Source organism: Watersipora subatra, chromosome 7, assembly GCF_963576615.1.
Source record: "Watersipora subatra chromosome 7, tzWatSuba1.1, whole genome shotgun sequence".
Lineage (NCBI taxonomy): Eukaryota > Metazoa > Bryozoa > Gymnolaemata > Cheilostomatida > Watersiporidae > Watersipora > Watersipora subatra.
Genome location: NC_088714.1, coordinates 18907237 through 18922268, shown reverse-complemented (window position 1 = coordinate 18922268; position 15032 = coordinate 18907237). Strand labels below are relative to the sequence as shown.

The 15032-nt window shown below is 37.5% G+C and overlaps 1 protein-coding gene and 1 non-coding gene across 3 annotated transcripts in view; both read left to right on the top strand.

The window, feature by feature from the left end:
- The window catches only part of LOC137399387 (peroxidase-like), a 50918-nt gene extending 45595 nt beyond the window's left edge, over positions 1 to 5323 (top strand). The window contains exons 12-18 of one of the 2 annotated variants that reach the window (XM_068085477.1): positions 371 to 441; positions 993 to 1087; positions 2146 to 2270; positions 3151 to 3282; positions 3529 to 3628; positions 3898 to 4025; positions 4540 to 5323. In XM_068085477.1, coding sequence (XP_067941578.1) covers positions 371 to 441; positions 993 to 1087; positions 2146 to 2270; positions 3151 to 3282; positions 3529 to 3628; positions 3898 to 4025; positions 4540 to 4688 — 800 coding nt within the window. In that variant the 3' untranslated portion in view covers positions 4689 to 5323. The remainder of the gene's footprint in view (positions 1 to 370; positions 442 to 992; positions 1088 to 2145; positions 2271 to 3150; positions 3283 to 3528; positions 3629 to 3897; positions 4026 to 4539) is intronic. The other variant, XM_068085478.1, reaches the window with a different exon arrangement.
- Positions 5324 to 14462: 9139 nt separating this feature from the next.
- Positions 14463 to 14679, top strand: LOC137401270 (small nucleolar RNA U3). The gene has a single exon (XR_010979317.1). It is a non-coding gene; the product is annotated as a small nucleolar RNA U3 (small nucleolar RNA).
- Positions 14680 to 15032: the final 353 nt, after the last annotated feature.

Genomic DNA, 15032 nt, shown 5'->3' with positions numbered 1-15032 from the left:
CATCATTTCTCATGTATTTTTCTTTTGAGCGTTTTAACCAAAATGAATATTTGTCAATTTTAATCTTGAAACATCCTGGCAATCAGACCACCTCAAACATAAAAAGCATTTGCAAATGATAGAAAAGTACTGATACTTTCTGATGAAAATCTACTAATTTTTTTATGCAAGATCATTGTTAACTTTTAGTTGTATCACAAGTACCCAAGCTACTATCTCAAAGTTAATAGAAGGTTTTCAGTATGAGTAATGTACATATGATCTGCTCAGTAACAAATGTCATGCTGAGCCCAGTAAAAGCCTGATGAGAGTTGTTGATTCAGCAAATACCAGAGTTCACTGTACTGACAAGTATTCTACTAACTTACAGGTACAAAGCAATGTGTTAGAGGACTGAGTACTGATGTTCCATGGAAGGTAGACAAGAACTTTCCTGGACCTGTAAGTGGTATTAGCTAATTTGCTATTTTTAGTACATGAATGTATGCATTTCTTATAGGTATTGGGGCAGCTTACCATTATATTTTGTATTAATCTTGCTGATCAACTACTGGTTATACGTATTTGTTGTACATGTATTTAATTATAAGTTACATATATTTGCTTGCATATGTTGTACTCATGTTATTGTCACAAGCTCTAGTTTCATCAGCTGTGTGTAATTGCCTAATCACACACAGCTTGTAATAGAATAGTGGAGAAGGTGAAAGTACCCTAATGTAGTACTACTTATCAATGATATCAACTTCAAAATTATTCTTTTAGAGTGTTACTGCCAAGGACTAAATGCCAAGTGCTAATTGCTGAATACTTATTGCCAAATGATAATTGTTATTTGCAAGTTGCTAGATGAGAGCGGTAAACTTAAATTTTAATAAATAGATAGTACTTTCACTTCTCACAGAATAATCAAATATGTTACAGCAGTTTATTTTGTTAAATTTCATCTTTTAAGTTATATAAAGTCTCCATCTTTTACTCACATATTTTAGATGAGAGACTTCCTGTTCAATCAAATGAGTGACATTGTATCTCTGAATATCAACCGTGGCCGTGACCACGGGCTAAACTCCTATGTTGACTACAGGTTAGTCTTCTATAGACACAAATCTATCACAAGAAGCGGGTGAAACCGCATAAGTATATACAAAGCATTTAGGAAGCTTTGCGCATACAATGGATAGTTAAAGAAGCTTTGAGTATTTGTAATACGTAATACAGATACGAGGTACAGTAACTAGTGATGTAAGTGATCACAGTAGGACAATTATAAGCACCAAATATAATGATGGAAAATATGTTCTCTTTATTGTTCCCAAATTATCTCACGAAGCCGCGCGGTTCTCACTTTTGAGCTTTGTGTATGCATATCTCCTTGACTTGGCGCTGTCTATTTTTGGTGACTCTCAGTGTGGAGTATCTCACAGAACTATGGTAGTGACTTGTCGATCACTTTTGAGTTATCTATTTAACCTTGCTAGAACTTTGATGTTTCAGTAAACAAACTATTTTTAGCAATGACTAATCAATAATAATACCAATAATAATAAAAATGGTACGAGTTAGATGAATTGAAGTAGGAGTCTACAAAAGTAGTGGTAGTACGAGCTATAGTAGTGCTGTACAGTATCTCTAATACTAGTAGTAGTAGTAGGGTTATAGTAAAGCTAGTGCTGAGAGTATCTCTAAGACTGGTAGTGGTTGTTTTAGTATCAGTAGATCAGTAACAGTACTGGCAGAAATAGTCGCAGTAGCAGTAGTACTATTAATGGTGGTAGTAATAGTAGTAGTAGTAATAGTAATAGTAGTAAGAGTAGTAGTAGTAATAGCAGCTATAGTAGTAGTAGTTATAGTAGTAGAAGCAGTAGTAGCAGTAGTAGTAGTAATAGTAACAGTAGTAGTAATAGTAACAGTAGTAGTAATAGTAGTAGTAATAGTAGTAGTAGTAGTAGTAATAGTAGTAGTAGTAGTAATAATAGTAGTAGTAATAGCAGTAGTAGCAGTAGTGGTAGTAGTAGTAGTAGTAGCAGTAGTAGTATTGGCAGTTAAATTGATAAATAGCATCAATAATTAAACTGTCATAGTAACTCTACAAAGACAACATATAACAAGATAGACAAACTAGCCAATTAAATATATTTACAGGATACACTATAGACTCTCTGTACCAAGGAACTTCAATGACCTACTTGCTACTCACCCCTCAGATGTTGTTGATCAACTGAGGAGTATTTATTCGACTGTCAACGATGTTGAGCTCTATATTGCAGGTACAAAAGTACAATACGTGTAAGAACGCAGTGATTGTGAACATTTCCACTGGATGCCGTTGCTTTGCAGCTAGTAAATCTTTAACAGCCAAACTTGATGATTGCCTTTCTAAAGTCTAATTGATTCTAATACCAGTTTTAGATTCATTTCTTAGAAAACTGGATAGAATAGTTTAACAAAGCTATAACATACAAAACATGAATAATAATAATTTCTAGTGTAAAGATTTCGTTTTATGCTATAATTTTACTATAATTATACTATAGCTATAGTAAAATAATTATAGTTATAGCATAATTATAACCAAACTATAATTTTACTTAGCTTGCATCTATTTCAAATTATGTTCGGGTTTTGTTTGGTGTTCTGGTAAATATCTGGTGCACTTGCACACACGTGATGGCTGCGCAACAATGAATCCGCTATATCGAAACTGATAGTTGTAAGTGTGGATTGTCTTTCCAATCTCTACTGATTATTATTTTCTCTTGAATGTATTATACTATCAGGACTGTGGAACGCAGCTCAAAAGTGTATAGGTAGTGGATAAGGAGAGGCGGGGGAGCTACCAATTTTTTGCAGTCTGTTACTGCGTAAGTTATTGAGTGTCAATTAATTGTTTTTTTTCGTCTTCTGACAACAGTTTTGAAAACAAGTTTTGAAATAATGTATGTGTAGTAGAAACAGTAGTAGAACTTAGATATCTTAAGTGTGTGCTTCCTCGCTGATGCTACTGGATTTGACTTCTGACATCATACTCAGTATCTTTTATAACTGTATCTGAGTAGCTCATTCAGTTTATTGATACCTATGTCTATGGTGTTGTTTTAGAGTTGTTAGTAGTTTACTTAGGCAGTCACTCTTGTTCTTTCTTATAAGGTGTCACAGAGTTCCCAGTAGCGGGAGGTCTAATTGGAGAGCTCTTTGCTAATATACTCGGTGATGGATTTAGTAGGTCCAGAAAAGGAGACAGATTTTTCTTTGAGAGCTCAACTAGTGGTCTATCTCGAGGTTAGTGTAGTTACTTTCATCTTATTTGAAATGGTCTTTTTTATGCTGTCGCTGTGTTTACAGGAATTTACTGTAAAGCTTATGCTCATTATTCCTTGTTTTTATAGCTCAAATTTTTGCAGAAAAGCTGTCAGATTTAGTAAAAATTGTTGAATATTGTAATAAAAGACTACTCCAACTTTATCATTGTGATCAGCATCGCTGTTTGTGACAGCTATCTGTGAGAATTCTTTGGCCTAATTTTAGCCCAAATCGCTGCCATCAGACGATACTCTTATGCTCAGCTGACGTGTGAGGCTCATGGGTTACCGACAATTGTCAACAAGCTATTCTTTGGTGATGGAAAGTAAGTAGATTTCTCAAACGTAATACCTACATAATGAACAATGAATGAATACTAACAGAAAATTTAATATAAAAACTCATCAGTGATTTTATGTTCTGCACAAGTAGAACTGTTTAGTTGACTGGCTATTTACACTGTATTGATAAATATAAATAAATGTCTCTTTTTACAAATTCCGAATTGCGTATATTTGTGATTTGAATGAGTAACTAAAGCTCCCATACATAACTATTTCACCATTCTCTTAAGACCCTTTATTTGATTTTTAGCAATGGAGCCCGAACAGTCAGCTGTACCAGTTTCCCAGAACTTGATCTTGATCTCTGGCGGGAAGGGGGAGATGTGCCTCAACCTGATTGCCATTGGTTAACTTATAGTACAACCCCGTGTTGCCGTGGTATGTAGTAACACATAAATAGTTAATATCTCAATAGCTCATAATGTTTGTATTACATCATCAATAAACAATAATAATAACTTCTTGAACTGGTTCTTATTGTCAGTCTTTTGTTATTTTTCGTCTGGTTTCAAGTCTAAATTTATCCAAGTCAGGTGATTACAAATACTATAGTCATCAGCTATATGTAAAACTGCATAACAGAGTAATAGTAGAAAATTTTTGTAGTAAAATATTAAAATTGCTCTTTAAAAATTTGGTACATTTTAAATGTTTTTTTTAAAAAAGAATTGTGGTGTTCTTGCATTACCAAATGGTAATGCAAGAACACCACAAGCCTTTACATACAATATCAATTACGTTAAAGTTCAAGCCTCAAATACAAACTTATCTCATTTTGCGCATTTCAAAGTCATAAGCAGATCACTATAGTTTATCGCTTATAAAACAAAGAAAAGTAGTTTTCTTTTATTCTTAGGTTTACCAATAATAACGAACTTTTGCTCTCTTGTAGGTCGTCGCACCATCTATAGAAGATGTGTTGGTCAAAGTAGAAGTTGCAGATGTCCAGGTCCAACTCGTTTAACTGAGCGATGTAGAAGCTCAGGTGGTTACTCCTTATGCAACTCTCTAACCCCTCCTACTAGGAGTCCGACTTACTGACCACCACGCATGACTTGACGACGACCAACTTACCCATCTCGACGAACCACAACACGACGACAAACTTACCCTTCAAGAAGGACGCCGCCTCCAAGGCGTCCAAATTGGCGATCAGTATACAAGTAAAGCTCTTTTGAAAGTTAGTAGGGTATATATAAACAGGGAATGGACACATTATATGAACTTTTAGATCAACACAATTCAGTTTGAATATTTGAAATGTTGTTTTAAAACTGGTTGGTATTGACTTTTTGTTATGTCATTGTTAATCAGCTAACCAAAGTTTTGTTAATTGTTGAACAGTAAAGGATTGAGTTTAGTTGGATTTAAGCTGCCAACATTGTTAAATCATCATATCTAATGATATTGATAGCCATAACTGTTATATTGGGTTTGGTTTACAGTACTACGCATATGTTACAATAGAAATAAATAAATCACTGCTATAAAAATACATCAATATTTTTAGATACACAGGTGTTTCTGCTTTGACTTTTTCAACTTGCTAAACAGCCTAAAAGCAACTATCCCACTTGTGGCATTCATATATATATCGTATATATTCGCACATATACAATGCGGAATTATCATTATATGCATGCATGGATATCGGCAATAAAACACATCTCTTCGCTTCCTACACGCGGCAGTTGTACAATTTATCTTCTACGTTCGCAATCTTAAACAATCAATCATGTGAAGCTAAGTAACACTACATGGTGGCAGCGATTGTCATCCTCACACATTTATAGTGATGGGGGATGAAGATGAACCAGCCCAACGTCCACGTTTTCACGCTCCAAGATTAAACCCACCGGATAAATTCGACTTTACAGATCCGGGCAATTGGTCTCGTTGGAGAGCTAGATGGATGCGTTATAGAGATGCCAGCCATTTAGCCGAACAACCCGAGATAGAACAAATAAACACTCTCGTGTATACCCTTGGCGAACAAGCTGAAGACATTATTTTAGCTCGAGGTATTAACGAAGACACTCACCAGAATGTTATTGCGGCGTTCAACGACTACTTTGGCGTTCGAACTAACACAATTGTGGAACGTGCAAAATTTAACAAGTTAGTGCAAGGCCAAGATGACATGGATACTTATATACATAAACTATACCGCCAGGCAGAGTACTGCGAATACGGAACTTTGAGAGAGCAACTAATACGAGATAGACTAGTTGTGGGAGTAAACGATGATCGCTTGAGCGAAAAGTTGCAATCGGAAGCAGACTTGACATTGGCAAACGCCGTTGCATTGTGCAGACGCTTTGATGCAGCCAAGCAAGCGCAACCAGTAGTGAGGTCAGGCGCAAACGGTACAGGAAGTACAGTAGACATGGTGAAGTCTAGTAGTAGAAGCCAATACACTAAAGACAAACACCGTAGTGACACTGCGTACAAGCCTAAAGCCACAGCGTATAAACCTCAAGCACACGCTTTATCCAAACAGCATCAGTCTAAACCCACCACCATCTCCAAATGTCACAGGTGCGGTAGATTCCCTCAGCACAGTAAGCAGTCTTGGCCAGCTATCAAATCTAAGTGTGACTTTTGCAAGAGTGTTGGCCACTGGAAAGTAGCATGCCGTAAAGCCAACCCAAACGTGACAGAGGTAACCACAATTGACAATTCAACCGACTTCCTGGGAGAGGTGAAGAACCTTAGTCAATCAAGTAAACCATGGACTTCAACACTAGACATTACACTAGACAATGGTCAGGTATTAAAACGAACTTTTAAACTTGATACTGGCGCCGATGTTTCAGTTTGTAGTGAAATTGGGTGGCATGATAATCAGATAACCCAGTCAGACCGCCGTCTCATAGGCCCTGAGAACTTCGCATTACCTGTTGTTGGAAAGGTAGACGCAAAGTTGAGCGTTGGTAATAGACACGCTAACGAGGTCATTTATATAGTTGAGAATCAAACTACTAATCTCTTAAGTAGATCTGCATGCATTTCCTTAGGTTTAGTGCATTATGACGCTGATTATGTAATGAATGTTCCATGTGATAGATCAATTTCTGATTCTAATTGCAGATTTTTTGATGAATATCCTGAAGTTTTTACAGGCCTAGGTAAGCTAACTGAGCCTTATACGATAGAGGTCAGAGGCGACGCCAAACCGGTCGCATTACATGTCCCATATGAGGTTTCACAACCGAGGTTACCCATAGTTAAGAGACAACTAGGAGATCTAGAGTCGAAAGGCATAATTTCTAGGGTTACGACACCGACCGACTGGTGCGCAGGAATGGTCCTGGTGCCAAAGGATGACCCGAATCAAATCCGCATATGCACCGATCTAACTAACCTGAACCGTGCTGTAAGACGAGATACACACCCGAGTAGCTCAGTTGACAGTACATTAGCTAAAATATCCGGCGCAAAGTTTTTAACCAAACTAGACGCAAACTCGGGTTACCATCAAATACCATTAGCTGAGAATTCACGACTACTCACAACATTTATCACCCCCTTCGGAAGATACTGCTATAACAGAGTGCCCTTCGGTCTAGTCAGTGCGGGTGACATATTTCAGCGTTGTATGAGAGACATATTCGAGGGAATGGATGGTGTTGTTTGCCATATGGACGATTTGTTAGTGTACAGCACCGTTAGCAGAACCGAGCACGATGCTCGTGTACGTCGCGTATTAGAACGACTAAGATCTGTAGGTATGACTTTAAACCACAAAAAGTGCAAATTCGGGCAAACTTCGTTAAAGTTCTTAGGTCATTATGTAGGTGCCGAAGGCGTTAGCGCCGATCCCGACCGTATACAGGACGTACTCGCAATACCCGACCCGACTAACAAAACACAATTGCAGTCATTTCTGGGATCTGTCAATCAACTCGGAAAGTTCTCACCCAGAATAACCGAATTGACCCATCCCTTAAGAGCATTGCTTAGAAAGGATTCGCCGTGGACCTGGGACATTACACAAAAACAAGCCGTGATAGACATTAAAACAGAGCTCAACGCTACACCATGCTTAGCTTGGTACAGCCCAACAAGGTGCACGGTCATCATGTGTGACGCGTCTAACAAAGGTTTAGGAGCAGTGCTGTTCCAAATACAAGACGATGGCACTCGACGCTTGGTAGCAGCTAAATCCAGATCCTTGACCGACACAGAAAAGACACGGTCGCCTATCGAAAAAGAGGCTCTCGGCATTGCATGGGCTTGCATGAAATTCGAGATGTATATCCTTGGTCATCCAAAGGTGACAATTGAGACCGACCACAAGCCGTTGGTACCGATATTTAATTCAAAAGCCGTCAATGACCTGACACTGCGAATTCAGAGACAAAGAATCAGAACTATGAAGTATGCATTTACAGTAGAGCATATTCCAGGTAAAACCAACTATATAGCTGATCTATTGTCGCGACAACCTTCTGGAAGACCGAGCCAAGATGATGTGGAGCTGGCAAAAGATGTTGACGTGAGCGCAATTACTGACATAGCGAATCTACCAGCAACTGAACAACGACTAGTTGAGCTTAGGAACAAGCAACAAGAGGACACAACTCTCCGATCTGTGATTGAGTACACCCAACGAGGTTGGCCAGCATACTTATCCGACGTTGACACACATCTCAAGCCATACTGGCATGCTCAGTCTCAACTCACACTCGTTGATGATTTATTGCTGTATGCTAAACGTATCGTAATACCTCCGTCGGAACGCCTGAGTATTCTTCGACGATTACATGGTGGGCATTTAGGCATACAGAAATGTAGGGAGCGGGCTCGCCAATCTGTTTGGTGGCCTGGTATATCCGCCGAAATGGCAGAGATGGTCAAATCTTGTCGCACATGTCAAGTAAACCAAGACGAACATCGAGAACCCTTGAAACCTAGCAGTCTGCCAGACAGACCGTGGCAACGAGTTGGAACCGACTTGTTCTACTGGAATCAATCGAATTACGTCATTGTAACAGATTATTTTTCAAGGTATGTTGAAATCAGCAAGCTGTCAAATCTAGACAGCAAATCGACTATAACATCACTCAAACCGATCTTCGCCCGTCATGGCATTCCAGAAATCGTTGTTTCCGATAATGGACCACAGTACGCAAGTCAAGAATTTTGCCAATTTGCCAAAGATTACTCGTTTCAGAGTGTCACAAGCTCACCACATTATCCTCAAGGAAATGGAGCTGCTGAACGCGCTGTTAGAACAGTCAAAAATCTCCTCAAGAAATCTACAGACCCTTACAAAGCTTTACTTGCATACCGAAATACACCAATTCGAAATGGATACTCCCCGGCTGAACTACTCATGTGCAGACGACTCCGCTGTGATTTACCCGTAGATCCTTCTTTATTAAACCCGATGATACCAAACTATGACTTAATTAAAGACCGTGAACACACTTACAAACAACAAATGAAATACAACTACGATCGCCGACACAATACACGACCACTACCACTCATAGAACCTGACGACAATGTTTACGTCTGAGACTTAGGTAGGACAGGTACTGTAAGACAGAGACTTCCCGACAATTTGTTTGCGATTCAGACTAGTTCACACGAGGTACGACGTAACCGACATTCACTCACCCCGTTACCTGACAACCATACTTGTGACAACCACCAAGCTAGACCTACAACTCCCACGCTTAGCAGTCTACAGCCGATCAATCAAACTGCTCAGGGACCCCAGATTACTCCATCTCCACGCCGTAGCAACCGGGCGCGTAGACCTCCAAACCGCCTCAACCTCTAGGCTTGGTTAGTTTGCGTAGGTCTGCATTATATTGTATTTTATGCTTATACTTGCTTACAGCTATCCCTTTATTATACTCATACATATTGTCCGCTTACTCAGTTGGCCTTTTGGATAAAAAGGGAGATGTGGCATTCATATATATATCGTATATATTCGCACATATACAATGCGGAATTATCATTATATGCATGCATGGATATCGGCAATAAAACACTTATCTCTTCGCTTCCTACACGCGGCAGTTGTACAATTTATCTTCTACGTTCGCAATCTTAAACAATCAATCATGTGAAGCTAAGTAACACTACACCACTTAAAACATTTTATAGACTCATCCTTAGCAAATAGTTGTAATAATTTATAAGAAAGCAAAACACATGTGCAAGACAGAACTACAATATGAGTGTACTCAAGCAATACTGAAGAGAATTAAACAAATAAATAGGAACAAGGATAAAATAATGCAAAGTGAATAATAGTAAACTAAGGTTGCAAAAGAGATGACTTTAGAGTATCGAAATGTATTTCACTTATTTTAGTATTTTAGAACTATGATAAAACAGGTACTTCAGTCTTATACAACCTTTGTATTATAAAGTTCAAAACTTGCTTCATTACTGATCACGCAAGAAGTATTGTAAAATATTTTTAATAACTGCCATTTTTTTTCAATTATGAGGACTAGCTGTCAGGAATGAATAAGAAAAATTATTCAAGTTAAACACATTGATTTCTGTAACTTTCAATCAAAAGTTACCAGTTTACCCCTTTAACCCTCTAATAATTTCTTCTTGGCCAAAAGATCTTACATGCAATTATTAGCTCTCTAAGTGCCAGCATCGTTATTTTCATTAAAAAGCAAGCCAACATAAAAACTCACAAAACACCAAAAAATACATAGCTAATAATGCTACACTGTTTAGGTTAAATTAAAGCATTTGACACAAGATTGAAAAATTTGCAAAAAATTTTTCTTTGATTCCTACTGGTCACTTACCAGTAAGAAGAAGTCAAATAAGAGGATCTTGTAGCCCGGTTACTTTGTATAAATAGCCGTGTTGTCACGTGACGTCCTAATCCGGAGTCTTGTGAGCCCATCATAGCCTAAGAGCCTATAATTATATGCATAGAAGCATATATAACATGCCCTTTCCTTTCTTTGGGATTTTAAAATGAACACTGTAACCGTTGGAGTTCAAACATAGATCTGGCTACCACCAGGAAGCAATCATAATATTAAGCGTGTTAGAAAGCAACAAGCTTCAGACACGGTGGCAGACACGCATGCATACTAGCCGCTGGTACACTAATAGGGTCTGCGGTCATCATGAACTTGCTGAGGTGCTAGCCACACTGGAAGTAAGTGAAGTTAGCAAGTTCTCCCAAGGTGTCAAATCAACACAACACTCATACATGAACATGAAGATAGCCTGTGAACCAGATGATAATATAATACTAAAGTTGAAATTGCTTTTACCTGGATGGGTTGAGTTATCCTCCTCCCATACGTACACGCTAGGCTGTAGCAGCTCTCGCCAATCTAGAAACCTGCTGTCTTTTGCTTAAACCTGTAAATCCTGTGCACACACTTGTTCCTGTTTTACCTGCTCCCATGCCCTGACAAATCACCCTAATTGCTCTATCCTCCTTCTAACATTGGGTCATCTGACTCGGAAAATGGGTGAATGTTGAACTCAGCATCTTAACCTAGTTCCTCGACATTCTTTTTGGCTTCTAGGGATTCCTGTGTATCTATGGCATCAGCTCAAGAAGCGTGTTCTTGGGTCTCTACGCCACCTGTTTGGCATGGCTAGCCTTATAGCTAGTACAAGATGCTGTGATAGCAAAATGCTCTGCACCTCCTTGTTTTGAGGTGTGGGGAGCTAAATGAGCCTCCCCGCTGACAGATAGCTCGTTGTCTGCAGGTAATTTTGCCTGAGTCGTAACCTGGGTGTGGCTAGCTGTGTGACTAGTACGGGTAATTATTCATGTCAGGGGAGAAAGATTTCAGTTCGGGTATCTCTGAGGGTGCCTGACGGCTGGCCTTCACCACCCTTGCGCCTATCGGATGTGTCCCAGCCACCAGAAGAATCAGGGTAAAATCAAAAAGGTGTTTCCTGTCTCCCTGGATTTCACTCTGTTCCGTTTTAACCCAGTAACTATCAGAAGAGGTATCCTCTCTCAACACAGTATCTTTATTTCCTATGTCAGCAGGAGCCTTAACAGGAGCCTTTTACCTGGACATCTTCTCCAGGTAAAAGTTTGAGGAGTTGTTTTGCCCTGTTTTTCCTATCCTAGTCATACTCATTGAACTGACCATAATCTACATGACTTTCATAGGGTATGAATGAGGTTGACCCCATTGATTGGCCAAACATAAATTCATTAGACAAATATCCCGATGGCAATAGAGCTTTCCTATAGGCTGACAAAGCGACACCTTTATCATAGGTCTTGCGCAACACAGATTTTACAGTTTAGACTGTACTCTCTGCTAAGCCATTAGAACATGGATATCTGGAGCTGATAGTACTTAATCTGAAACTTTGTTTTCTTACAAAATTACTAAACTCGTGGCTGCCAAGTTTGGGAAGTTTAGGGATTCCTTTAGCAGCCCTATGAACGTGGCTGCTATAACAAGCGCCATCATCTGACCTTACCCACTTTGGTATTTCAAACCTATAAAACACATTTTTCATGGCATTCACTACCATTCTAGATCTCTGAATTTTTGTTAGTAAAGCTTCAATCCATTTAAAAAGTTGTCAATAATAATAGATACAAACCACTTCTGAAATGGAGTACATCTGTATATATAACATCCGACGGTTGTGTGGGTAACTCGTGCTCTCGCATCGGTTGATGCCTAACTTTGAAATGTATAATACAAAAATTGCATCTGTCTGTCATATCTGCAATAACACCGCTGTCACCTGGCCACCACCTGGCCACCACCTGGCCACCACCTGGCCACCACCTGGCCACCACCTGGCTGAGCTCGTCTTTGACATTTCATAATACCTTGATGACCTTCATGACATTTTTCTAAATAATCAGAACCACAACTTTTAGTACTATTGCACTCTATTACTGCAATGCTTTTACTTAGTCTTACCCTTTGCTCCCTCTAAAATAGGCTCTGAACCATGAGTAAGTTATCTTACTCATATAACCTTGCTCAATCTAAATAATTTTCCTGCATCAAATGCCTACATAGCATTGACTCTCTGAGTCTATTAAAAGCTATTGCAAAATCAAAGTTTTTTTCTTATCCTTGTTTCTAAAGTTTAAATTTCTGCTGACTTTCTCAGGTTTTAACTAATCACTTTCATTTTCATCACATGTTTGGAAGCAAGTAACTAATTTCATAGTCCTAACATATACTGTCTCCTCCCTGCCATACATTTTTGGCAGATGTTCAAAGGCTATGAAATTCGTCCATAGCAAGTTCATAACTAGAAGTTTTACACTCTAAACTATATCCTACAGAATGTAGTTTAGATTTTAGTTTACATTCTACAGACTGTAGTTTATATTGTAGTTTATACCCTACATATTGTAGTTTAGATTCTAGTTTATATCCTACAGACTGTAGTTTAGATTGTAGTTTATATCCTATAGACTGTAGTTTAGATTGTATTTTATATCCTACAGACTGTAGTTTAGATTGTATTTTATATCCTACAGAATGTAGTTTAGATTGTAGTTTATCTCCTATAGACTGTAGTTTAGATTGTATTTTATATCCTACAGAATGTAGTTTAGATTGTAGTTTATATCCTACAGAATGTAGTTTAGATTGTAGTTTATATCCTACAGACTGCAGTTTAGATTGTAGTTTATATCCTACAGACTGTGGTTTAGATTGTAGTTTATATCCTACAGATTGTAGTTTAGATTGTAGTTTGTATCCTACAGAATGTAGTTTAGATTGTAGTTTGTATCCTACAGATTGTATTTTAGATTTTAGTTTATATTCTACAGACTGTAGTTTATATTGTAGTTTATATCCTACAGACTGTAGTTTAGATTGTATTTTATATCCTACAGATTGTAGTTTAGACTGTAGTTTATATCCTATAGACTGTAGTTTAGATTGTATTTTATATCCTACAGATTGTAGTTTAGATTGTATTTTATATCCTACAGAATGTAGTTTAGATTGTAGTTTATATCCTACAGATTGTAGTTTAGACTGTAGTTTATATCCTATAGACTGTAGTTTAGATTGTAGTTTATCTCCTATAGACTGTAGTTAAGATTGTATTTTATATCCTACAGAATGTAGTTTAGATTGTAGTTTATATCCTACAGATTGTAGTTTAGACTGTAGTTTATATCCTATAGACTGTAGTTTAGATTGTATTTTATATCCTACAGACTGTAGTTTAGATTGTATTTTATATCCTACAGAATGTAGTTTAGATTGTAGTTTATATCATACAGAATGTAGTTTAGATTGTAGTTTATCTCCTATAGACTGTAGTTTAGATTGTATTTTATATCCTACAGAATGTAGTTTAGATTGTAGTTTATATCCTATATACTGTAGTTTAGATTGTAGTTTATATCCTACAGAATGTAGTTTAGATTTTAGTTTATCTCCTATAGACTGTAGTTTAGATTGTATTTTATATCCTACAGAATGTAGTTTAGATTGTAGTTTATAGTCTATATACTGTAGTTTAGATAGTAGTTTATATCCTACAGAATGTAGTTTAGATTGTGTTTATATCCTACAGACTGTAGTTTAGATTGTAGTTTATATCCTACAGACTGTAGTTTAGATTGTAGTTTATATCCTACAGACTGTAGTTTAGATTGTAGTTTATATCCTACAGATTGTAGTTTAGATTGTAGTTTATATCCTACAGAATGTAGTAAAGATTGCAGTTTATATCCTACAGGTCGTAGTTTAGTTTGTACCTTTTTGAATGCTACAGGTAAACTTGGCCTCATGACCAAGTTGTAATTAGTAATTAATTGCAACTAGTAATAATTGCTTCATCTATAAAGAAGGTAAGATCATACTCTTAGGGATCATTTTTATAGTATGAACTGCAAGGATCTCAACATCATGTTATGTTCTAACCCAAACTACAATGAGGATGAACAATGCTAGTTTCTGAGCGTGAAGAGAGCTCTGAGTGTCATTCACTGTATTGACCGCTCACAGCTATTGAAAATCGTTTCTCTAGCTATTATGTTATAGGAGAGAACTAGCATATTCTGAGTGGTTTTAGAAGGTAGCTAATGCTATCATGATTCAAGAGAAAAACAATTCTAATCTGTTAAATTGGTTTGTGTTTAGTACTCAAACGCATGTGTGTTTTAATGCCATGTAAATGGCATTAACGGCAAATAATCCTCCTGTCAAGTATTCATATAAGTTTTTGTTCTTTTTGTGAGAGCAATTTTATCTTACAAAAAGATCTAATAATGTAACAGTTTTAATGTATGCAAGACTCAGGATAACCACCACAGGATTATCTGGACTAGTTTCACCAAATGGGGAAGTGTAGTAATAGTTTCACCATACTAGAACACCTCTTTTTATTATTGATCAATGTCATACATACATGTACGTGTAG